At 51.0% G+C, this 25,686-nt stretch overlaps 3 protein-coding genes across 10 annotated transcripts in view; 1 reads left to right on the top strand and 2 right to left on the bottom strand.

The window, feature by feature from the left end:
* Window positions 1-328: 328 nt before the first annotated feature.
* SNX22 (sorting nexin 22) lies at window positions 329-3,520 on the top strand. Of its 2 annotated transcripts, XM_037155718.2 has the most exons (7): window positions 329-456; window positions 784-867; window positions 1,273-1,377; window positions 1,857-1,951; window positions 2,295-2,327; window positions 2,561-2,628; window positions 3,025-3,520. In XM_037155718.2, the coding sequence occupies exons 1-7, from the start codon at window positions 382-384 to the stop codon at window positions 3,144-3,146; spliced, it is 582 nt and encodes a 193-aa protein (XP_037011613.2). In that variant the 5' UTR covers window positions 329-381; the 3' UTR covers window positions 3,147-3,520. The 2 variants fall into 2 exon arrangements, with proteins under 2 accessions (XP_037011613.2, XP_037011614.2); XM_037155719.2 differs by lacking the exon at window positions 784-867.
* A 117-nt stretch (window positions 3,521-3,637) lies between these two features.
* Window positions 3,638-10,722, bottom strand: PPIB (peptidylprolyl isomerase B). Its single transcript, XM_037155717.2, has 5 exons — window positions 10,528-10,722; window positions 9,732-9,845; window positions 7,570-7,663; window positions 4,532-4,716; window positions 3,638-3,945 (listed from the first exon to the last, which is right to left on the bottom strand). The coding sequence occupies exons 1-5, from the start codon at window positions 10,660-10,662 to the stop codon at window positions 3,823-3,825; spliced, it is 651 nt and encodes a 216-aa protein (XP_037011612.2). The 5' UTR covers window positions 10,663-10,722; the 3' UTR covers window positions 3,638-3,822.
* A 2,327-nt stretch (window positions 10,723-13,049) lies between these two features.
* CSNK1G1 (casein kinase 1 gamma 1) overlaps window positions 13,050-25,686 on the bottom strand; it is a 171,688-nt gene continuing 159,051 nt past the window's right edge. For all 7 annotated transcript variants that reach the window (XM_037155590.2, XM_037155589.2, XM_037155593.2 and 4 more), the window contains one exon: window positions 13,050-18,876. In XM_037155590.2, coding sequence (XP_037011485.1) covers window positions 18,822-18,876 — 55 coding nt within the window. In that variant the 3' untranslated portion in view covers window positions 13,050-18,821. The remainder of the gene's footprint in view (window positions 18,877-25,686) is intronic.

The raw sequence follows: 25,686 nt of genomic DNA, 5'->3' as shown, positions 1-25,686 counted from the left end.
GGGGCGGGGGATATCAAAACCAGATGGGGTCCACGCGTGGCCACTGTCACGGGGTCCAGGTTGAAGGTGGAGGGAAAGGGGTGGAGGGCAGCCTGCTCCCAGGAATGGGTGTGAGGAACGCAGGGAATGCCCCTGGTTGACCCCCAAAGTGAATGTTGACAAAAGCACGGCCCTCCGCCGAAGCGCGTCCTCAGTCCCCGCAGCAGCCGCCCCAGGCTCGGGGCCGGTTCCCTGCTGGGGACCGAATCTGCCCCCGGCAGGACCAGGCGCTCCAGGGGCCGCCCCGGGGCGGGGCCGGCGGGGCGGGGCGGGGCCGGCGCCTCGCGGGGAGAGTTACGGCTGCGATCTTCGCGCGAGGAGGGTGGAAAGGCTGGAGCGCGGATGCTGGAAGTTCACATCCCGTCCGTGGGGCCGGAGGCCGAGGCGCCCAGGCAGAGCCCCGAGAAAGGCCACATGGTGAGCGGGGGCAGTGGGTGTGAAGGGGCGCGGGGGCCCACGGGCTTTCTCCGCGCCGAGCGTAGTGGGGACCCCTCTTCCCGGGCCAGGCCGTCGGGGGACGCTCGGCTTTGCCCGCCCCGGGGACGGCGGTCCAGGCTCTGGAGGGACTGCGCCGAGCGGAGGGCGGGTCCGCCCGGCTCCGCTCGGAAGAGCCCGGGGAACGCGGCGGGGTCCCCGGGGAGCGGCGGCGCTCCGAGGCCGCTTGGTGCCTTTAAGCGCGGGAGGGCGTGCGGTCGCCCGGCGCCCGGCCTCACGCGCACCCGCCTGCCCGCGCCCGCCCGGCAGGTGTTCCGAGTGGAGGTGCAGTACCGCGGGCGCAGACACACCGTGCCGAGGCGCTACAGCGAGTTCCACGCGCTGCACAAGCGGGTGAGGCGGCGCGGCTGACCGACCGACCCCGGCCGGGCCCCGGACCAGCCTGGGAGGCTGCAGACGAGCTGCGGCCCCCGCCCGTGTCTCCCTCGTTATCACCTGAAGCCCTGGAGGGCTCAGGTCTTGGGCACTGACGTCTCTGCGGGCTGCGGGGCGGACACGGAGGGGCAAGTCTCAGCCGGTTCTGTTCAAGACCCTGCCCTGCAGGCTCATCCTCGGGCGTCTGCGGCTGTTGGGGCCTCTCGCCCCTGCCCCAGCCACACTCGCCCGGGCCGTCCTAGGGCAGAGCCTTAAGTTTGGGGGGGTGTGTGGGGGGAGACAGGGGAGAGCACTTGCGAGGGTGAAGTGAACTTAAGAGCTCAGTCGGGACACTGTGATCGCACCATGGTAACCTCCTGGCAGATCAAGAAACTGTACAAAGTGCCCGAATTCCCCTCGAAACGCCTGCCCAACTGGAGGGCGAGAGGATTGGAACATCGGCGGCAGGGCTTGGAGGCCTATATCCAGGTGGGCATGGGTCTCCGTCTGTTGCTGCTGGACTAGGGGTGTGGCCCAGAGAGGTGTGGGGGCATGGGGTGAGGTGGGATGCAAATGGTGGGCATGGTTTTTCCTACCCTAAGCATTAATTTTTCCAAACAGAATTTCAGAATTAATTGAATTCAGTTGCATTTAACTTTCATTGAACTGGGACCACCAGCCTTCTGGTTCCCAAGCATGTGGCCCCAGTTCAATGAATGCCAGTTCTTTTCCCCTCCAGGGTGAGTCCCTGCACTGACCTCATGAGGAAGCTGTAGGGCAGGGATATTTTCCCTCCTCCACACACAGCCATGCCAGAGTACAGGCCAGGTAGCTTCCTGGGCATGTACCCAGTGCTCTTGAACTTCGTATTCATTTTGGCAGGCCCCTGTGTCTTTCTTCATCTTGCCCTGGGCTCTGTGCATCACATAGCTGGGTCTCATACGGGCTTCCCCTGTCCTTCTCTCCAGGGCGTCTTGTACCTGAATCCGGATGTTCCTAAGGAGCTCCTAGAATTCCTGAATCTTCGGCACTTCCCCACAGACCCCAAAGCCAGCAGCTGGGGGTGAGCACCACTAGGGCCCATGGTTTGGCATGAAAGGGTCCCCAGTGTTGGCGAAAAGGGACTCTGCAGCAGGTGGAGGTTTCAGCCCAGTTCCTTTCACATCTGCCAGGCCTGAGCCTGGTTCTTTCACCTTGAGATATGACCACCCTCGTCAGTTTTCCTGACCCCGGTGGAGGGGCTGTGTTTGTATAGCCCTGGCTCCCCAGCCACCTCCGGAACTCAGCTAGTTACAAATAGAAGCAGTGGCCCCCTGGGAGGTGAAGTTCTGGTCTTCCGTGTCTCCACCCTTTCCTCATGCTCCCCTGGGCACCCCCAAGCAGCTCACATTCGTTCTTTTTTTCAGAGCCCTGGGGGAGTTCCTGCCTAATGACAGCAGGCAAGTTGAAGCCCCTTCCTGCTCCTGCTGCCGCCTGGTGGCCATAGGCCAGGGAGCTGGTCTGCGGTTTTTCTTACCTTTCCTACTGGTCCAGGTTTTCCTGTTGGTGACCCCTCCCCCCAAGACCAATGTCTGCTCATTTTTCCTTGTGGGTTGTCATCTCAGTTCCTAGTCTCTACCCAATAGAAGACTGCCCCACCTCACCTTCCACTGCTCCGCCCTTTTCGTCCTAGCTTGCAGCTGCACCATCAGCCTGTCATCGGCTTCTGCAGGGATCCCTACACCTGCATCTCATCCCCAGGTGAGGGGGTGCCTGACCTCTAACCCACATTTAGGGACCAGCCAGCAGGGTGGGAGTGGGGGGAACCTGCCACTTCTCAGCTTCTGGGACCCCTAAGCACTATGTCCCTCCTACTGCCCTCCTTTGGGACCACACCTGCTCTGCGGCTCCTGTGCCCCAGTAGCTGGCTTTGTATTCTCCAGGAAGCAGACACGGTAACATAAACTCGGCTCCCCGGTCTGCATTCCTCGCCAGCCTGGTGTTACCAAACTAATGTGAACTGCAAGAGCCCAGGCCTCACTTCAGGTGATGCACTGGCACCTGCTGCCTCGGCAGGGCCTCAGGGAGCGGCAAGCCCGAGGCCAGGGCCATCTCACACCACCTCTTCCCCTTCCTCTGGTTTCCCTCCCACCCCAGGGCCTCTGCCCAATGTTGTGGTAAATGGCGTGCTCCAGGGCTTCTACGGCTTCTGCACCAACCCAACGGACGCCCACCCAGGGGCTCCCAGTCTTCCTGCACCGTGGCCGCCGATGCCCTGACCAGCCCAGAGGCGTTTGGACTACCTGCCAGGACAGTCACATGCCTCAGTCTTGTGAGCCCCATAAAAGAGACATGGATTGGGTCCTCCTTGGCCTGGACTCAGGACTGACCCACCCCGGGGTCAGCACTAGTAGCTGGGATGACAGTCCCGCAGGCTTACAGCCCTGAGGCCAGGGCAGGGACAACAGAGGATGAGGATAAAGGGGAGAGTTAATTTAGGGGCAGGCCACGAAAAAGCACAGGTGTATTTCTTCACCTACACCAGCAGGGGGCAAGCAAAGTTTGAGGCATAATAGCTGGCAATTTAGAAGCAAGCAAAAAGCTGGAGAGTTTGTGAGTAGCGCCTGCAAAGGGTTCAGGCCAGAGCCCAAGAAAAGGATGGGCACCTGCTGCCACCGGCGTCCCTGTAGACTTGGGCAGAGGTGTTGCAGGCCCAAGAACCCAGTACATACACAGGTTATAGATTTTTTAAAAACACCTTTTTTTTTTAATTGGTCAGCGTTGGTAGGAGTCTGTTACAAAACTGGCCCTGTGGAATGTGAGGGGCGGGGTCCACTCTGTCAGATATCAGTGCCAGGGCCAGCGCGGCTTGGAGCCCTGTGGTGGGCTGGCTTCACCCCCACGGAGAGGGCAATGGGGCCAAACAGTCGCTCAGAGGGAAGAGGTCCCTGGGGCCTACTCCTTGGCAATGGCGAAGGGCTTTTCCACCTCGATCTTTCCACAGTCTGCAACGATCACGTCCTTCAGGGGCTTGTCCCGCCCATCCGTCTTGGTGCTTTCCACCTTCCGCACCACCTCCTGGGAAGGGAAGGTACAAACAAGGAGGCACAGTGGGTCAGGAGTCCACCACTCACAGAAGACGGGCCCCAGTGCATGGCCGGGGAGGACTGAGACCCCCACGGGACAAACAGCCTACAAACCCCGAGGCACCAATATCCTAACAGAATCACAGCCAGGTGTCAGCCCAGAGCAGCGAAAACCCAGCTGTGAGTAGGAGATGCAGCAATTTAATGCTCTGAAGTATAACCCAGGTTGGGCAAAGGATGAGGAGGAAGAGGGTGGCTGGGAAGTGGGTACCAAGTGCCCTGTACACCTCAGGTGCCATGCAAGCACACTGCATCCTGAGCGATGAAACGGAGGCCCCCTCGGTGGTGGGGGCCTGGCCGGCCTCTGCCTGGGGCCTGGGGGCCTGCAGGACACGGGAGGCACAGAGAGGCCAGCTGTGTATTCTTAAGTCCCCCCCAGATTTGCAGACATGAACACTGGTCTGAATCTGTGGGCTACCTTTTGGGAAAGGGATAAAATACAGGGGGCCCTGGCCTCAGAGGTCTGCCACATCCCTGGTAATGGCTGCCCAGGTTTAGCCCCCATCTCCGAAACTCACCATGCCCTCCAGAACTTTGCCAAACACTACATGCTTGCCATCCAGCCAGGATGTCTTGACCGTCGTGATAAAGAACTGGGAACCATTGGTGTCTTTGCCGGCGTTGGCCATGCTCACCCAGCCGGGCCCATAGTGTTTCAGCTTAAAGTTCTCATCGGGGAAGCGCTCACCGTAGATGCTCTTACCTGGGAATGCACAGGAGCAGGTCAGGGGAGCTGGGCTGGCACAGACCACACCGATCTTTGGGCTGAGGGTACCAGGGTCTCAGCCTGCCCTGTGGCAGCCCAGGCTCAAGTGGAGTGTGCAGGCTCACGGGCCGTTCCTGTCCTCGGCTCTGGCCTTTGGACCAGGCCATGCTGACAGGCAGGGCTGCTTCAGGGAACAGCTCACGTGATGGGTTACTTTGATAATGTAGTTTATGGCTTTTAAATAAGGCACATACTAAAGACCGGTGTTGGCGATGGCCCGAGAAGCCTGCCTCTGAGGGATTTTGGAGGAGAGAGGTGCTGGCTGGGATGCAGGGGGGGAGGGGGGGAGGGGGTAAGAAGCCTCTAGAAAAGAGGAATGTTGTGGTTGACTAGCTTTGCTTCCTCAGAGCACAAGATGCTGAGGTAGCTGCCATTTGGGTTCTGGAAAGTCAAGAATGGTTTCTTGTCAACAAATGAACGGAAAATAAAAGGTGACAATGAATGTATCGGTGTCCCTCCATAAGGGGGGGACCTGGGCCAGGGTACAGGAAAAGGAGCCAAGAGCAGACACAGTGTCAGGGACCCTGACGTACAGGGAAACACCTGCCTCCTTTTTGTCTCCTAGAGATTAACACTGAACTAGTGAACTGGCGCTGTGAGAAACCCAGCAATGAAGAATTAATTTTCATTTTGTTTTACTAGACACCTTCCAAAACCCTTTTCTCCCTCATCAGTACACTTGGTTTCACTCTGCGGTTCCACAGAGCGGAACCAGGTTGGGAAGTTTCCTAGACTGATGCTCCTCAGGGACATGCTTCTGTCCTTGACAGAAGCAGGTGGGGAAACACTGAAAACCCAGGATTTCTAGACTCTGGCTGGTAGGGGGTCCTGGCCCACGCCCACTTCTCAACCCCACACTGGAAGACACCAGTCTCTCCCACCGCAGTGCACCACCGGCTCCTGGCTGGCTGCGGACTAAAAGCCTCTCCATGCGAGAATCTCTGTAAATCTCAACTGGCTGCAGGGCTTTGATTATTAGCGACACCCACACAATCCCCAAATCCACATGGTTCGCTCCAGTCACTGTCCCAAGCGAGATGGCAAGGAGCTCCAAACTTAGAGGGGTGGTGCTTCAGGTTAAACTCCACATACATCGTTGTGCTTCCCAATGGACATCAGCTGCTCCTCTGCCAGCTCTTCCATGACACTGCGGCCCCCACCCTGGTCACGTGCTCTTTCTTTCTTGCCATTCCTGCTGCCCCCATGGCAGTAAGGGCTACTGCTCAGGGTGGTGACAGCGCCTGCCACTCTACACACAGAAAACCCCACAGGATGAGGCAGGAGCTACTTCAAAGATGAAGAAACTGAGATACAGAGAGGTTAACGGGACCCTAGCAAGGAAGCAGCCAAGCTGCAACTCAAACCAAGGGGGCCTGGCCCTCACATCTCTGCTCTTTCCCACTAGGTTGTCGTCCAGTCCTGGGGCTCCAGCCCCCATCACCCTACGCAGGCACAGTTACACCAGTCCCTTCGCCGGTCTGCCTGCCTGCTTCCACGTCCTTGTGGAATCTTGCCACTGAATTATTTTTCTTCAAACTTCTTTGTGGTTGGGTCTTCCCTCCCAGTTCAAGTTTTCAGGGGACCCTCACTCCATGTAGGACAAAGCAGTGTGCGCTACTTCCGTTCCCCTGACCCCACTGTGGCCAAGTTCCCACCGCAGAACACGGCTCATCACATCATCATCGTGCCTCTTTCCTGCCCATTCCCACTCCCCCAGCCAGGACCCCGCTCAGATCTCTCCTCACTGGTGAGGCTGTTTCCGAGCACCTTGGCCCCATGCCATTCCTCTGCTTGCCAGCCCTTGGCAATGGCTGACCTCAGCATGCACTGTGACCTGCCAGTCAAGGTCTCACCCAACCCTCCCAGCACCTGTGGCTCTGATCACTCTTCACACAGGAGAACGGGCCCAGAGGACTCACTTGCAAGGTCACAAAGCAAGAGGGCGGCAGACACCAGGTCACACCCAACTGTGTCTGCCTCCACGAACACGGTGCTTTGGGTTGTGTCTGCTTTGCCTCCTTCCACTGCGCTGCTGCCACCACTTGCATCGTGTATTGTTATGATGCCGGCCTAGTGTTTCCCCCTAGTTCTGCCCACCCACGTGATCACGGGAGGGCAGAGCCCAAGTCCTAGAGGCTGTAGCACAGCCGATGGGAGTGTTCAGGGACTAGAGTGAAAGGGAGTCGCCCGTGCACTGGTTGTTGTGTTCCAGCACCTGCCAGAGCCTGGCCCGGTAAGGACTCATTGGTCGGGGAGCTGCAGGTGTAGTCCGAGGGAAGAGCAGGCCACGCACCCAAGCATGGGGAGACCTGTGGGTTAGTCCAGGGTATCTGCCTGCCTGCCTGTCCTATGTTCACAAGTAATGCAGAGGGGAGACTCGGTCAGCTCTGGCCAAGCAGCCTCTTGTGGGAGACTACCAAGAAAAGCAACTTCTCCCACCCCCACAGGGGCTTCCACGGTCGTCCACACAGTCATTGCACACCTGACCTGGAATCAGCTACCCATGTGCTTCACTCTGCCCCTCTCCCACCATGAGGTACTGCAAGAAGCCACCAGGGCTGCAGGCCTGGCCCAGCAAGTCTGCCAGCTGGGTGAATCCTCTCATGTCCACCTGACCCCCCATGTCCACCTTACTCCCTCCTCTTTGTACTGGGCTCCGCGTACTAAGAAGGGGGCAGCTGGTCTCCATGCAGATGACAGGCCTGCCTCCAGAGCTGAGGAAGAGGCCTGTCTACCCAACAGAGCCCAGCCCCCCGCCTGCACTGACAGACCCCCGAGGGCCTGAGTTACCTCCAGTGCCATCTCCCCGAGTGAAGTCTCCACCCTGGATCATGAAGTCCTTGATCACACGATGGAATTTGCTGTTTTTGTAGCCAAATCCTTTCTAGAAAGAGGGGTGAGAAGGTGAGGAGGTGGCACGAGGCACCAGGCAGACATTAAACAGGCCCTGCAGGAACCCGGCACACAACTCCTGCTCATGGCAGAGACATCATGGCAGGCCAGTGCCATCGTTCACCATGCAGAGTGAGCAGTGACCACAGGCCAAGCTTGGGGCACGAGGGTCCACGAAAGGCTAGACTGCACATTCTTCTGCCTTTACACAATTCCAAGACTCTCTATAATTCTACCTCACATAACCCCTCTGCCTTTTCTTGCTCAGTTTTTCCTAGTCATAAGAACAGATGCAGTCTTGGCTGGTATGGCTCAGTGGATTGAGTGCCGGCCTGAGAACCAAAGGGTTGCCGGTTTGATTCCCAGTCAAGGCACATGCCTGGGTTATGGGCCAGGTTCCCAGTAGGGGATGCTTGAGAGGCAACCACACACTGATGTTTTTCTCCCTTTTTAAAAATAAGTAAAATCTTAAAAAAAAAAAAAAAAAAAGATACACAAAAAAAGGTTACTTGCTTAACCCAATGAAAAGTTGGAATATAAACTTTCATAAAACAGGGCCCTGTTGTCTCCTTAAAACCCGGGAAACTCTGGGCCCCTTGCCCTTAAAAGAAAGCTCTGGTGCGGAGACCACGGACTAGTTTCCACAGACATGCTTTCTTCAGTTATTGCAATGTCTTAAATATAAATTTTCTCAAAAGGAAAAATCCAAATTTCTGGATTCAGTCTAAAAAACTCAAGATCTGATAATACTGCCCAGGTGGGAGCTCTGGCCGTGGACTGATGGTGACGGCAGCGAAGGCCGGCTGGACGAAGGCCACGGCAGAGCGGGCAGGTGCGGGTGGCTGGCAGTAGAGGCGGCTGTGGTCTTCAGGGCGCTGTAGGTGGAGGCCTGGCTGGGCCAGCAGTGAGAACGGCAGTGAGGTGGCTTGGGGGGTACTTTGGGTGCCACAAAAGCAACTTGGAGAGCTTGGCCCAGGAGTAAACAACCAGCCATGCCCAATGAGAGGGGTCACTGCTGTGGGGAGACCGGCTGCTGCCCTACTCTGCACTCTGGTGGTTCTGGCTGCTCTGGACTGTCCTCGTCCTCTTTAGCTGCTGTTGCTGCTTACATCATTGACGAGCTGCAGCAACAGCAGTGGCAGCGTGAGACCCACTTGCTGGCCCACCACAGGCCATGCCATGGGGCCAGCCCTGTTCCTACCAGTCCACCGCTTGACCTTGGCCCCCTCAGCGCCTCCAACCCTCAGCTTACGAGGACATGGTTCACCACCTGGGCACACCACTACCTCCTTATACGGCGGTCCCAGGCTCCCCCATGACTGTTTCCAGGGAATGTTCCTCCTGCTCCTCCACCTCCGGCTGCCCTGCCCACTGCGAGGGAACAAATGTGGAAGGTGTTTCCTCCCACCACAGTGCCCCCCTCATTGGGGGGGGTGAGCCTGGGGCAGGGGTGAGCCCTGCCCCCACAACCCCCACTGTCACTGTCCCTGACTGACTGGTGACTCGGTCATCAAGCTCTGACCTTGTCCTGACTCCAGTGAGGGCGAGCCAGTCAAGGAGGCTAGGCTAGTGCCACCGGCCAGATCGAGGGGACCGCTGCCCTTGTGCGCTGCTTCTAGATCCCTAGATCCCATAGCCCCAGTTCCTTCTGTGGGGCTGGCTCCCGGTGAGGGTATATCCCATAGGCAGTTTTGGGAGGCTGGGTGAGTTACCTGCCCACTGGAAACAGCCCTGGTCCCAACTCTTTGAGTTCTCTCTGGTCTCTCTCTGCCCTCCTAGAGTCTGCCTGGAAGGGCTGGGGTCCTAAGGAGAGAGGCCACGTCTGGAGCACTGTGCCAGCTCTACCCACAGTGATGCACACAGGAGCCTTTGATCCCACTGAAGAAATGAATGGCAACAACAGAAAAAGATATGACACTGGGGTCCCCTTGCCGACAGGGCAGTCTGTCAGTGCTGGTGGCCACTGCTGAGGGCGGGCCATGCCCTGTGTTGTCTGCTGCCAGCCCTACTTGCCACCTTCACATGGTTTGAAATGGCCTACCTCCGCTCAAGCCACTTACCTCTCCTGTAGCTAAGGCCACGAAATTATCCACTGTTTTTGGAACTGTCTTTCCAAAGAGACCAATGACCACTCGGCCTATATCTTCATCTCCAATTCGAAGGTCGAAGTACACCTGAGGAAAAAGAGCATTCTAAACTCAGCCTCTTCAGAGGGGTCCTTGCTAGGGAAAGGAGGGCCCAAGAAGCTACCCCGAGGATGGCAGAAAAAACAGAGCATTATTCTAAGAGTAGTGTTTTCGAATCTGATTTTGGTCGTGACAAAAACCCTATGAGAATCTAATGAAAATTCCAGACCCATTTCCCAGAAAATGTTTACACTCTCCCTAGACAACAGGGGAAGAACCTCCGCTCTAGATAAATAATGAGCCCAGGCTCTACAAATTAACATTAAAAAAAAAAAAAAAAACAGCACGCAAGTTTAAACTATACTGCTGTGCTTTGTAATCGGAAGTGGCTAAAATCTGACCTAAGTACAGAAAGGACACACAATTTGGCAGACGTGATTTTTCACCGTTTCGCCAGCACTGCAAGTTATTTGCAAATAGGCTTCTTTCAGGCTGAAAAGAGATGGGACCAGCTGGGCAAACCCAGGGGCCGACTCCTGGGTCAGGGCAGGGATTTCGGGCAGGATCCGGGTCATTCTGTGATCTGAATGGGGGAAGATGGTCCAGGGACCACGAGGCCACAGCCGGGACATTAGGGAGGGGCTGAGCCAAATCCGAGGACGCCCAGGCCAAACCCAGGCAGCGGAAGAAGGGCCTTGCTAGACAGGTCTCGAGAGAAGGCAGGCCGGACCTTGACGGTGACTTTGGGTCCCTTCTTCTTTTCATCGGCCGTAGAGGATCCTGGCAATAGAAGGAAGAAAACGGAGCCCACGATCAAAGCAGCGGCGAAAAGAACCTTCATGTTCCGCTCTGAAAGGCGCAGCATCCACCAAAAGAGGAAAAAGGGGTCCCGGGAGCCAAGGGCCGGAAGAAGGTGGGGGCACGACAGCGTGAGCAGAGGCGCCGCCATCGAGAGAGGCCGTGGGGGGAGACCGGTGCTCCTGCAGGCCTCCTGAAAGGAGGTTAGCTTCATTTCCCCCCTGTGAATCGGCGACGGATAGTACGTCCCCCTGGGGGGCGGAGCCAGACTCGCATACTTGGCTGGTGAAGACGCGGGCTCGTGGGTGGATGCCACGTTACTGCATCCTCATTGGCTCCCCAGCTCCCGAAATGCCCACCCACAGGAAGAAGACCGCAGAAGGCCGTGCCCCTCGAAGAGCCCACGAATTGGGTTTCTGAAACTACAAAACCCAGCATGCAGAGCGGCACACCACTTGGCCCTCCCTGCCTTTACGGAAGTGGAAGACTTTTGGAGGGTTGTGGCAGTCACTTTATGTTAGGAAGTGCTTGGGTAGGGGCAGATGTTCACCATTGCCCTTATTGGGCCAGTCAACCACCAAGTTGAGTTTAAGTGTGGTAGTTTCCAAAACTCAGGGCGCGTTTATGCTCACTCAGACTATGACCTTATACAGCCCCTTGTACTTGTCGAAAAACTTGCTTCAAAACCCACTTTGACTTAATCCCTGCTATTTTACCTTTCCCTTCCCTTCTGTAATCTTACTGTGCTTACCACAGGATAAGTGCACGCTCTATTGTATACTGTTTTTCAACTTTCCCACGTAACTACATAGTGTGTGTGAGTGAGCAACCACACTGTGTTGCACTTATTTTGGATATAGCTCCCCCAATGTGCTGCAAGGCTAAGCGCTAGACAAATTAATAGTTGCGATAGTGAGAAAACGTCACATCAGCACCAACGTGGGAAATAATATGTGCAATGGCCTGAGGTTTCGTCTCCCTGTTCTAGAAACCTTCAGAAAAGTCTAGGTAGTTGTTAGGTGCCCTCACAGAACTATTCCAGGTCTTTACACACACTTGGTGTTCCAGTCTACAACATACTTACTTCAATATTGTAAATCTTAACATCCCAAAGTACATTCTTCCAAAACGTGGACCTATGCATTATTAAACATCGTAAAAATTAACTTTTAAAGGTTAACAGAAATTTCTTGTTTTCGCAGCTCATATTGAAGGTAAGCATGGCTCTTTCTATAGCTAAACTTAAGTTTGGGCTCTGCATGAGGTGCTGACCTAAGCTTGGGGTTATGCATAGCCACTGGCATTAACTTGTCCTTACTTGCACTGAAGTCACCGCATGCTGGCTGCAGGGCCTCAACAGACAGTTTGCACATAACACAAATGACATTGGCTATTTTTAATCTTCGCACCTTAATCCAGACCACCTCAATCAGGTGGTGGTTATTCTAGATAAAACTGTTGCACTGACAAATATGATCTTCCAAACAATTCCCCTCCCCTTCATTCTTTGGGTCTGCCAAGCCTTTTTCCTCCTATCACAAGTCTTCCACTACTGAAGCCACTGAGAAAAATGTTTACCAAACTGTTTTCAAAGTAGTCATCTCAACATGAGGAACAAATTCTAAAATGGCATAAAAACAGCCTTCCCCACCCGGGCAACCACTTCTTAAAGAATTAAAAAAGCTTGATGGATAACATGCTCTCAATATGAAGTTTTTCTCTCATAAGGATCTTAAACGTTTTTTCTGCTCTCATCTACCAGTGGGGGTGGGGAGGGAAGTCATTAAGTAGCAATTAATGTGATAGAAAAAAAGAACCGAAACCAGCCGATCATGTCCAGATTGGCAGCTGTTCTTGTGGCCAATATATGCCCTTTTGAGTTTATACAGAACACCACAGCTGTACCTTCTGTCTCTATAGATGTTCCCCATTAGTAGAACAGAATTACAAAGCTACTATTTCAAAGTTGTTAGGCAGAGTAGATCCTAACTTCCTACTGTTATACCATCCAAGAACCACAGGGATACTGGAACCAGTGTCAGTGATGATGTCCAAATTCTGCCAGGAGTATGTATATATTTCATAGAAACATTTATCTATTAGAGAGGGGAAAGGAGGGAGAGAGGGCGAGACATCGATATCCTAGAGAAGCATTGATCCGTTGCCTCTTGCACGCCCCCAACTGGGGGACCTGGCCCACAACTCAGGGAACTGAACCAGCAACTTCTCCGTCTGCAGGCTGGCACTCAATCTACTGAGCCACACACCAGCCAGGGCAGGAATATTTATTTTTAACATGACCCACAGGAGAAGGCAATGTTCAGCCCAAAGTATCAGACACTATTTTCACTCACAGGAGGCTTGAATCCTATCAAAGTTAGTCCCAGCCAGGTTCTTAGTTACGAATGAGCCAGTGGAGATAAAAGAAAACAGACAAAATCCAAACAAGCAAAATTAGCCAAGAAAGGTAAGACATTTTATTTTACATACAAAAAGGGTGCAAACTGAGTCCTTCCTCCCCAAACTGGGGAAGAGGTATACTTAAAGATCACATTTGTGTTTTCCATGGTGCCCTAGGAAATGGGCTACTCTGAGATAGCAGTATCAAGATCCACTTTCCATTTTCTCCAAAGAAGGCTACTTCCTCTGCGGAGGTGTTTTTCCTAATGATGTAACAAATCTCTCTCCTGGAGGAATCATTTCAAATACATTTGAAATTGACATTCATGTTTAAAAATACTACAAGTTTCATTTTCACAGCTGAGCTTTGTGACCAGTGCCAGAGTTTATGAAACATTACACATCTAAAAGGTAAAAAAAAAAAAAAGGCATTTAACAATGATCAGACACATCCACACATCAATTAAAACTGATTTCCACAGTTGATTTATACATTATCTAGTCTTAAAAAAAACTGCAACCAACATCCCAACATCTTTTTAAAAGTACAGTGGGCAAAGATGAAACAAACAAAATAATAATATAATAAATTAGAGCATGTAATATATCCAATAGGAATAGATGAATCAACATTATTTTCCATTGGGGGCTTTTATATTTTTGGTTTTATCTTTTATTTCCTGCTGTTTACTCTTCTGCTTGATAAATGGCGCTCATTCCCAGAGCCAGCTTGCCATGACATTAATTTGAGAAGCTCACTTGTTATTTGTTTACATCCTAGAATATTCAGGAACACATGGTCCCAGCAGCCTGGGCTGAGTTTTTATGAAGTGAAGTGCGCATAAATGAGCACACACACAAGTACACAAACGCAATCACACACAACCATCTGTAAATATTCCCCCCCAAAGAAATGGCTCATCTTTCCTGAGACATTCCTAACAAATTGATAAGCCTCAAAATAAAAAGCTTTCCGTGCAAGGGCTGGCCTGGGATTTGGTCTGGAGCTCGTGAAGAGGAACACTGAAAATGCCTCACCTGCCCTGAAAGAGGGGGTTTCAGGGTGCGGGGACAGTCAGGATAGCTGTCCTGGGGGTTAATGGGACCACTGCACCCTCCTTTCTTACCATGGAGAACCGACCCTCTGCACTGAGACTTTGAAGGTGATGATGGCACCAGAAAGATGACTGTGAGGAGTAAAGAAAGAAACTAGTGAAATAAACTGTCCACTGAACTGAGGTTTCTTAGTAACATCAAGTTTGGTAATCAAACTAGAAATATATGGAGTACACATTCACTTTTCTTTGTAAGCTGATTTACAAATACTGGAGTGGACCTCCTGGTTGCTTTTTGAAGAAATATGTTAACTACTACTGTCTAGATCCAGGGAACCTACTTACTATTTTGAATACAATGAGGAAACCTATCCTTTTGCACTTAGTCACCTGCAAAAGCAGTTGGAGAAACCACGTTCTTAAGACTGCTTGACTGATCAGACTTCCAAGATTTCTTATTTGTGGCTAAAAAACTGCTCAAAACTCTGCAAGCCCTCAGAAGGGCCAAGGTTTCCTCTTTCCTTATTCAGATACAAAATCAACACCACTACCCGTACCCCCCACCCTCCCACCAAAACAAAACCTTAGGAACCCCATTTTGATTCCTACCAACCCATTACAGGGAAGACTTGAGAGTCACTGTCCATCAACCTCTAGAAGAACTTGCCCGGAGCCCTGAAATCGGCAAAAGCAAGAACCCCAGATTTAAGTGCCTGTTACTTAGATGGCCAAAGCAGATGGTGTGCCTCGTTATTCTGGCTCCCTAAGCATCTCTGGAATTCGTCTGCCCACCCCAGGGCAGTGTGGGGATGGTGGCAGTGAACCGGCAAAGGCAATGTTGGCTGGATGCTGCTGCAAGCTCCCAGTCTGAGAAACTCTGGCCCTAACGTGGCGGCTTTGACACTGGAGATAACGTCAGGGCAACTCACTGGGAACGGGAAATGGGTTTAGATATGAGTATGGAAGAGGTAACTGGGACACAGGAGGCATGTGGACTGGGGAGAGATGCGTCAGAATGACCAAGTTCTCTTCAGAAGATGCTGTCTAGACTGCTATGGAATTACTTATTTTTAAAAAAATGCAGGCCATGCTTGCTCACTGGAAAGGGGTACATACAGTTATCTCTCTTGCATAAAAAGTTAAGGCTATGATCTTTAGTAACCACTCTGATAAAACAAACCATCACTGCATATTTTTAACATTCAAAGTGATTACTAACAGAATCAACACTGAATATGTACTACTACTGTACATTTCCAATGAACTAAACTGGAAGTTACTTTAAAGGCAATGGACACCTCTTTTGGCTAATGACAGGGGCTGTTTCTATGCACTTGGATTTCACTGAAAACTAACAGCCATTCGACACTTCCACAGTCAACCCCAGGATCCTGCTGTCTCCCGTTGCCCCTGCATTCCAAAGTGGAGCTCTAACTGGAGGCCAACCTCGTCACCTAACTCGCAGCTGTCTAGACCCAAACAGTGGGAGAGCGGTTCAGTGTGATAAGTTAAGGCAGTGAGGAAAGCACTCTGGCTGCTGGCCTGCGCTGCCTGCTCTCCCACAGCAGTCTGGGTTGGTGGGGTCAGTGGGCACCACCGAGGTGTGTACCGCAAGTGACCAACCCTTACATGCTGACTTCACAGCCACAAGTCACGCTCTGGTCACAAGGGAAGGACCCTTCGTGCCCGGGTGAAGTCCTAGCCTGCCCGCCTCAATCTGCTCAGGATGCAATGCCTGAAGGACTGTAGGACTTGGGAGAACTCTCAATGGAGTAATATTACAGTTTTTAAAAAAATGAACAGATGCTGTTAGTGCTTAATTCAGAAATAACTGCATCAATCCCAAAGAACAAGCTCTCCAGGCATCATGGCTGTGAAAATGAAGAAAGCTCACACCCTACCAGGCAAGTGGATCTGGGTGGGTGGAGGGAGCGCCCACCCCCACGGACCTGGCTGAGGCAAACAGCTAAGCAACTGCAGCTACAGAGCAGAGGAGGGAGCCCTGAGGTGCTGGTGAGAATGGAAATCACGGCCAAATTTCTCCTTAGGTATTCATTTATTTAAATTTTAAAGAAAATCACAGTAGGATTTCTCAGGGGTCTGGGAAATCCACCTTGGAGTGCCAGTGGCCCCAGAAGGGTCACCATTGTCCTGCGTGCCAGACGGGCCTGGGGCTCTTCACCTCTGTCATGAAAATCGTATCTTTAGTAAGAGATTTGTGGGCACACAAACAATACATTAAGAAGGGCCCCCCAAACTGCACAGGTTCAACCCCTCAAGAGCTAGCCTTTAAAAAATTTAAGACCAAAGAGGTCACAACCCAGCTGCAAGGAGGGGCTTGCCCTGCAGCAGAGCTGGGCACTGCCTTGGCTTTCCTGTGGGGGTGGGGGCGGGGAGGCACTTAGTGGGGTGTGGAGTGCAGGCATGTCCAGGCTCTGCCACCACTTCTCGCCCTCTCTCGGGAGGCGAGGCTTTTTCTATACAGGTATGAAAACGTTTCTATATAGGAAGTTAAAGTCACCCAAATGCCAATTAAGAAATTGTAAGTTTCCGTGATTACACCTTAATTACTAGATAATGTCAAGGAAACAAATCCCAATATTCAAAATCGTGGGGAAGGGGGTGTGACACCTCTGCTCAGTTTTGTGTACAAAAAAATTTCTTTTAAAGAAATGGAAGATTACAAAATTTACATAAGCTAAGCGGGTTTGAAGCCAGGAGAATAATATTTCCTGTCAAAGGCCTGACGGGACAGGGAAGCCCATGAACTCTGCTTTATGCTGCTGCTCCTTCTGCTCCGTACACCAGCAGGCAGCAGGCACCCCACACCCTGCAGTCCAAATGACAGCCTGACACCTCAAGTCAGGGGCATGTGTTCTCAACCCCCCCCAGACTAAGTCACCAGTCACTGTCCTGCATGCTTAGCTGTTTCCATTCCCAGATACAAGACCTTGTTCCCTGATGCAAACAATCCTTTCTCCTCTATCACATCTGGAATGTGAGGTCACTGAATAAGCCACTGAACTCAAATGAAAACTGAGCACGTGAAGACTGACTCCATACACTTAGAATTTTTAAAGCAGTGAATGAGGAACCAAGACCCCTCACAGTGGTATGCCACGTGACCACACCATGAGGGGAGGCAGAGTTTAATGGGGAGAACATGCTCTAGCTGCGTGGCCATCTTTGTTAAGAATGTACGTCCAACGGAGAAGATAATTTCAGAGCTTTCATTTTAGACTCCCTTCCCTCGGAATTTTCCAGCACCAACTAATCTTACCCTCCTGTGCCCTACAGCCCCATGAACTGAGTCCTCAGCTGGCTCCTGTGGACCTGCTTGGAGAAAAGTCTGCAGGTGCCTGGTTACAGCCAAATGCTGTAACTCAGCTCCATTCCAATTTTATTTCCTGGCCCTATGATGCCAAATCCTGAGTTTCCTTTGGCAGGTGGAAGGCAGGTTCACTTTCCTCCTCTTTTTGTCCACTAGTGGCAATATGGTGGTGGCTGCTTCATAACTAATTTTGCCCCCTAAGTCGCTAAGGAGGTCGCATGGCTATCTAGTTGGAAGTCCCTGGCAGTGGAGGAAATAGATGTTCAGATTTTCTAGTCATCTCCTTCTCTGGGATGAACCAGCTCCTCGGCCCAGTCTGGCTCGGATGGCCCCTCCCCCATGCTGGAGAGCGGGCTGTGCAGACTGCAGGCTGGTGAGGTTGAGGGGCTCTGGTAGGGACAGTGTTCAGTAGCTGAGAAGATAAATGAAAATTCAAGTATGTTTCCTTGCCAACCTGAGTATGTCCTCAGAATGACATCGAGTTTGGCTTCTTCTCTTCTGGGTGCTGCCGACCCAACTCTTTCCACAGAGAATGTCCTCTGCACTCATGTTCTCTCTGAATGGCTTGGCTGGCCCCATCCCCTCAAAACAGGAAAAAAAAACCTCCCAATATAACCAGACACAATATGCATCTGCCATGTTTTCTGTTAAAAAACAAAAAACAAAAATGAAACCCAAAAAAGTGCAATAAAGTCAGTTTTTTTTCCTTTGCTCAGAACAATTTGCATTGTTCTACCACTGACGGGAGAATTGAGTTCGCTTGTCAAGAAAGCTAGGAACGCCAACACGTGGGGACAGTAGACTGCAGATTTCTCACAGCTTGTGTCCTACAGTGTCACTTCACAGGAGGGAGGGAGGAAGCACCCCGCACCCCTTGGCTGGCTGGGGATGGAGGCGGCACAGGCACAGAGGAAGAGGGAGACATACTGTCAAATACACCTGGTGGGTGGAGAAGGTTCTTTTCCAGCTCAGGCCTGTCATCTTCCTCCTACTTTTTTGGCTGCACCCCAGCCTCTTGAGCTCCTTCAGCAGACAAAGCCTTCACACTCACTAGCTTTAGTGCTGGAAAGGATTGAGGGTGGGGCAAGAACCAGGAGTAAACTAAAGGGAGGAAAGAGAATAAGTAGTCCTTGAGTTTTTGTGAATGACACCTTCACTGTAAACAATAGGAAGGAGAGTCAACCAGGTGGCCCCAAGGGCAAGCAGTGGAGGAGCAGCAGCTCTGGGACCTGCTCAGAGCTGTAGGCAGGTGGGGATAGCCACTGACCCACTGGGCCCTGGCACCCCACACTGGCTCCTTCGGGGGGCATCTGTTTTCTTGGTTTTGGTTTGGATCTCCACCCTCCCTGACAGGGGAGTCCTTTCCAATAAAAATGGCAGGAGCTGCAGGTGCAATCGAGTCAGAGTCCCCAGGGCCTGAGGACTCCTGGGAGGCACTGGTCACTTGTGGCGCTGAGCAGTCTTCTTCCTTTTCCTCTTAAAGAAACAGCAGCACCTAAAGCACAAGGAACATTGCAAGTCAGTGTAAGAGGCCTGCAGCTTTCGACAGACTTCTGCCTGCTTCTGCTTATTGCAGGGGGTGGAATTTTCTCCCTGACACCCACCCGAGTGCTGCCCACCATCTACAGCGCACATCCGGAGGCGGGAGGCAGTGCCTGCCAGGGAAAGCCGAGGGAAGTAGCTGCTGCATTTCGCTCTGCAGCTACCAAACCTAATTATCAAAACGCTGCAGGCCAGGCAGGGCAAAAACAAGCATTTTTGGAAGGAGAATGAAGAAGGCTTATTTCCTACTCTAACACACTGCCCAAGATGCCTCATCCTTCTGTAGAACCAAGGCTGACAGTCCTCAGGGCTGCATGTGAATAGGCTACAATCGTCTGCCCCATGATATAGAGGGCAAAATTATTTAATGCAAATGCAGTGGTCAGCAGGTATGCAGGCTAAACTAAGGCAAACAAATCCCATGGAGAGTATAATGTTTGGAACCCTAGGAGGATCTCATGATGCTACCAATGAAGGCATAAGGATCCTCTCTATCCCCATCCCTGTCCCCTCAGAGCTACTTGGAGCAGGCAGAAGCAGCCCTGATAAGACCCATGAGACCGGATATCCTGACTGAAATCAGCATAGCCCACTCTTCATTCAGAGAAGATCAATGCCATGGCCCAGGAGCAGATTGCAAGGAGGCATCAGGTGGCAGGTCCTCCTCAACCTAGCTTCCGACACTGCTGCTGCTGTGCCACTCTGGGTTACCGGGTTGGCCCTGTTCAGGATGGTGGCTGGGGCCTGCTCCTTCCATGAGCCCTCCCAGTGCTGCTTGCTAGGCAACGGCCACAGCTCTGGCACATCCCTAAGCCTGAGTGTGCCCTCCCTACTCCTGCCCCTAGAATAGGGAGCACCCCTTGCTCGGTCAGTGACTAGTCCACAAGGAAGTGATGAGGGTGGTAGCAGGGCTGGTGCAAAAGATATGTCCTTTCCAGGATGCTGACAATTGGGAAATGAGAATGTGAGGGGCAGAAGGTGATGGATGAGTCAAAGATGTGTGATGAGGGAGGGGAGTAAAGTTGGAAGTTTAACTCAGGTTTGCTGGGCCCTTGAAAAAAAAGCTTTTCTGAGAAAATTATCTTTGAGTCGCTTTTCCAATCCTTCCAGGGTCAATGCCAGAAATATTCATTCACATGGAAATAAAGAACTGTTGCTTACTTCCTACCCCTAAGTTCTCCACTGTGGCTAAGATTCCCTCTTTTTTCAGTCAGACCCCTGGTATTTCCTACACCCATGGAGGTATAGTTATTAAAAATTTGGAGAACATTACTTAGAATGCAAAAATAAATATCTGCGCAGACATAATGGGCTTTAACAATATCTGAATGAATCAAACATGGATTTTGGAAACAGGAGCCTCTTAAGGTTGTAAGCTTTTCTAAGAGTATTAATGACATTTGTGAAATACCACTAATAGGTATGAACACAGGTACTAAACAAAGTGTCGTGAATTGGAGACTGAATGCATTCTTTTAAATAAAATGATCTTTATCTGGACACATATGCTTTAGAAGGCAGAGATTCTCCAAGTCAGATGTCCTGAGATCAGTACTGAATAGGGTGGAGGTTAGGCCCCACAGGAGCACTGGGATTTCAGTCAGTTACCTGTCCCCACACCCATGACTTTCAGAGGGCGACCAACACTGAAGCCAGTTTTTATTCTTACTCTTTTTAGAGGGTGCTAAGATGATGATTTTTTAAATCAAATTTTTATGACTCAATTAAACTTCTTTTTAATGTTTTTAAAAGATTTTACTTATTTATCTTTAGAAGGGAAGGGAAGGAGAGAGGGAGAGAAATATCAATGTATGGCAGCCTCTCGTGCTTCCCCTGCTGGGAACCGGCCCACAATCCAGGCATGTGCCCTGACTGGGAATCGAACCGGATTTTGCCTTTAAGTAAGAGCAATCATAACAAAGTTTGCAGTGCTGTTGGTATTTCTTTTTTACCGCCTCTGAGGTGAGCTGCAAGAATGAAGGAATGCTTATAAGCACATTGCGGCCTGATGTGTGGGGTTCAGCTCACCTGATCGGAGGAGACTGTGAGCTGTGGCTTAGGGCCCTATTTTAATTTTTGCTGGTTACTATAGCTAAAACTTTAACAGTAGCAGAAGCTTTTAACAGTTCTTTCCACAAGAAACAGGACCCATGAAACTGGGTCAAAAGCCAGACCAAACCCAGACTGGCTCTGTGCAGATGTCTCACTATCAGAAGAGAATGAAGGCACATGATGAACTCTTCCTGGGTTGTAGGTTTCCTTCCGGTTGATTCTTTGATTGGATGACCAGAAGTTCCTAACATGCTGCAGTGACACTTGATCTATTCTTCCTGTTCACAGGCCACTAAGTGCCCTTCCCCCAAGCCTCTGAGCCACTCACTTGCCTCTTCTATGAGGCTGCCGAGTGCTGCCAGAGGGGCCACAGCCACAGCTCTGGCACACCCCCTTACTCCTGCCTTTGGAATAGGGTATACCCCCTGTTCCGGCAGTGACTAGTCTAGAAGGGGGTGATGAGGGCTGTGGCTTGGCTGGTGCAAAAGATACGTCCTCTTACTGTATTCTGCCTTTCTCCCTTCCCCTATTCCTTTGCTATGCTTTTCTTTGCTCTTCTTGTGCATTCTTCCCCTGCTCTAATATCCGGCTCATGTCCCACAGTATTCATGAAGTCTTCCTCGACTATCCTGTCCACAGTGACCTCTCCGGTGTAATAACATAAATACCCTGGAGAACCACATGTCCTTTCGAGTCTCTATGTCTTACCTCTCCAGTGAGACAGAACCAAAGCTCTTTGGGGAGGGGGCCTTGGGACTCTAGGAGGTCCTAGAGTTCCAAGCACTGAGTTGGATGAGCACACCGTGGGCCATGTATTTGTAGTGAGAATCACGTGACTGACATCTTACAGGAAAAACCAGGCCATGACACTATCAGATCACTTAGACTCATGTCTGCAAAATAGGCCCAACGTACTTCTTAATACTGTGAGACTATAAAATCTATCTCCATGAAAGCCACTCGCTACCTCCAATACATCCCTGTCCCTGGGAAACCCCACAGGCAACTTGGCTGAGGGCTGGGAAACCGGTGCCCAACCCAGTCACTGAAGACAAATAGAAACAAAGCAGTCCCAGAGTCCAGCAGGCCATTACCACCACACAGAACGGGACCCCACGCATGCAGACAACGTGGGAGAGTCACACTTTCAGACTGCGGCAGACTGACCTAGTGAAGGAGCACCTGGAAGGTCACGGGCAGTGTCCAGGAAGAGACCTGGGCAGGGGCTCTGTCTCATAGCAAGAATGTGCCTCACCAAACCAGGCTTCTTTAGGGTTTCCCCTTGTGTGTACCTCATACTGTTCCTAAGAATGCATTCGAGGAGCTTGGAAAAGTGAGGCTCCGGTATCTCACCGGCCAAATCAGCTGTTGGCCCACTATAGTCTCTTATAGGGAAAGGGGGGAAAAAGGGCAATAAACAAAAAGTAAACAAACAAAAACCCCAAGACAACAAAATATCCATCTCTCCCCCAAAGGAACGCTCTTTTTTGAGAGACTCACATTCTGAACCTGGAAGACCCAGCTGAGTCAAAAAGTCATATTTTTTCAAAGCAGCTGATTTCCAGGTAGAGACCAAGTTGTAGAATGTGCCTATCTGGCAACAACTGTCTGTGGGGTTGTGAGGAATAATCTAAACAACTGAGGCAGTAGTAACTTTGTCCTCCTAACCCTGTCCCTCTCTGTCTGATATCTGGTTGCATTACTTTGAGAAAACAATTCACTCTTCTAGAAATAGAGAGAAAATTTTGAATGCTGTGGGGCAGATACTGTTTTGACAGGAGGAGGCAGCAATGAGGTGAGTATGAAAGGAAGACGGAAGAGATTAAGCCCTGGTACAGGCCTGCCCCACCCCACCTCACGGACCTAGTTCCCTGGTCTGGGCAGTTATGGCAAAGGTGGCACAGGGAAGCCATTCAGTGTTCCTAAGGCATTTTGTTTGGCTTTGCCGATCCCAGCCTAGTCTGGTCCACTCCCCTAGCATGTGGACTGGAGAGAGGGACTCACCACAGGTTGAGCATTTTCAGGCAGCTACAGAGTGTGTAAAGAGAAAAACACAGAAAGGAAGAGAGAGAGAAAGAGGTATTAGTCCACAGACGTGAGATGGAAGCGACTCCCTGTGAGCCATGCAAACATGCAGCATGTTGTGTCTGTGTTTAGTTCTTCCTCTGTCAGGGTAGAGGGAGTAGGCCCAGGCCACTTGGTCCACACACGGCAGTGGAGGAGGCCGGTCCCTGATAGAAGCATCACGGTGGGAGCTGGATCTTGGCGAGGGATAAGGCCCAGGAGGAAGAGAGCTCATGGGGGCCCCTTTCCTGGGCACATTCCAGAAAGGTAACAGAAAAGGAGCAAATGATCCTGCCTGTGAGAATTCAATCAAGCACCAAAGCCAAGCCATTTGGTATCTACATGAAGTCTTAGTGTGCAATTTGTAAAGCTAACCTCCCAACTATTCAGAGGGAAAGAGAAGCCCTGAGGCTTTCTGCAAGTCTAACATGCCTGACCAAGGCAGTGAACAGTTAGCTTGTCTTCTAAGGGGGAAATGAGGGTTAGGAGACACTTTATCTATGAGGACAGGACTCAGAGTGAGGAAGGTCACTGCTCTCGATTCAGGTATAACTGCCAGAGAAGAGCCCAATCCCACGCTTATTAATTTTCAGGGGAAATGACACCTGTATTTGCTAAAGTCAGTGGATAACCAAAAATTCCTAAAGTCAACCAAAACGCAGCCTTACCTCACTACCCTTCTAATCAAGTTTAAACAAGGACATGTGTCCTGTAGCCAGAGAAAAAGGAAATTGGATGTTTATTTTGTAAATGGAACAAAAACTAAGACCCTGAATTTCTCTCCTCCTTTACACAAAACAAGCTAAGTGAGAAAACCCAAATTAAGAGCTTGGAAGTGAACGTTTCAGTCTTCCCAGGACCTCAGTTGAACCTTAATACAGTACACAGCCCCCCCTTTCACAAGCAGACTGCAGAACAAACGGCATCACAGCTGCACGTAATGGGGGTTGTTGGGGCACCCTGTGCCTCTCTCTCTACTCTAGCCATGACTTCTTCTCATGCAAATGAGTAAGCAGGTGAACCCAGGCTCTGCCTCACTCTCCCCCAGTACACACAGTAGGCCAAGAAGAAAAACACGGCTGTGCCCTGAATGCTCCCTGGGCAAGATGGACCAGTACCTCATGACATCACTAGGGGAGTCAGCACACAAAATGACCACGCTGTAAGCTTTCGGATGACATTAGGCCAAATACAATTGCTCTCCTCTGGTTTCTACATCTTGAAGGCCCAGATCTAAGACTGGTGATAAAGAGACACAGCAGTCCCTTTTTTGCTAAGTGGGGAGATGTTAATCTCACTTTACATCCTAGAGTTTAGGTCATACCAAAACAGAATACACCAGCTTGGAATCTCTTTGTGTGAATGACTCCCTATCTCACACACAGGACACAAACACCACACTCACATACACAATTAATGTACACATTTACTGAAATGAAATGAGATGAATGGGTTCAGAAGATAAACCTGTATAGGGCATATTATACGATTAAAGCCCGTTCAATCTTGGTGTTTAAAGTACATTATTAAAATCAGAGCTAAATTTCTAGCCTTCAAAGTAACACGATGGTGAACTGAAAGTAAGGCTGGGTGGGAATGGGTGCAGCCATCTTTCGAGCCCAGACAATGTTCGGATCAGACCACACCGAGGGCAGTGGTTCCTACCCCTGGCTATACATTCCAGTCACCTCAACTTCGCACATTTCCGATGCTCGGGTCATATTCAGACAGATCAGATCAGAATCTCTGGGGCCAGGATCCAGGCATTCCTATATTCTAACAAGCTCCAGGTGACACCAAATTGCAGCCAAGGTTGAGAACCCATAGGGAAGGAGCACCGCATTGTTTACTTGGGAGAACAGAGTTTTGTCATGGAAACTGAAAAACTGTGAAAACCATTAAAATCTCCAAAGTACCTGAGAACAGGAAGCGTGTTTCCTTACTGAAAATAGTCTTTTCCTGGCATAAACACCCTCCCTGCCATCCTTATGTAGATGGAGACCTTATATAAACTGGGGGAGGAGCATCTGAAGCTGCCTATATTCAGCAGGGACTTGATAGGATAGAGTCCAAGTCATCCTCACTTGCTTTTATCTACTGGGTAAGAATCCTCAAGTCCTGGCTTTCTAAGAAAAAGACCTTTTGGAAGTGAAGTGAGCCCGGCATATGGATGGGCAGCAAGGACTGACATACACAGTGCGTCTGGAAGGAAGAAAAGCAGGTCTTGACTGGCCTCTCACTGCCTGACATCCAGAGGTGTAAGCAGGTTCTGGCTTGTATTTAGGTTATGTGGAGGCTCAAGAGACCACTTAGGATGCAATTTCACCCCATACATATGTTGTCTACCTCTGAGAACAGGACACTGGGATAGCCTGAATGTTTCAAGGGATTTACAAGATAAATATCTGTATCAGGCTTGGCAGCAGTTACTGATTGGTAAAGGACCTCTCTCTTCCTACCGTACTTCTTCTTGCAGGTTAAAACTGGATCTGAATTTGGGATGGGGCAAAAGGGAAACAGAGTGATAGAAATGCTGCTTTTGTAGAAGAATCAGCAGTTACTTCACCTTCCACCCCATATTCTTAGAGTTTAAACACAGAGCATGCAGAGAGTGCCAAGGGGCTGGTGGTACAGACGGGGCAAGACA

This window comes from Artibeus jamaicensis, unplaced genomic scaffold (genome assembly GCF_021234435.1).
Source record: "Artibeus jamaicensis isolate MK-2021 breed Jamaican fruit bat unplaced genomic scaffold, CSHL_Jam_final contig_548, whole genome shotgun sequence".
Lineage (NCBI taxonomy): Eukaryota > Metazoa > Chordata > Mammalia > Chiroptera > Phyllostomidae > Artibeus > Artibeus jamaicensis.
This window is presented reverse-complemented; position numbering and strand designations above follow the sequence as displayed.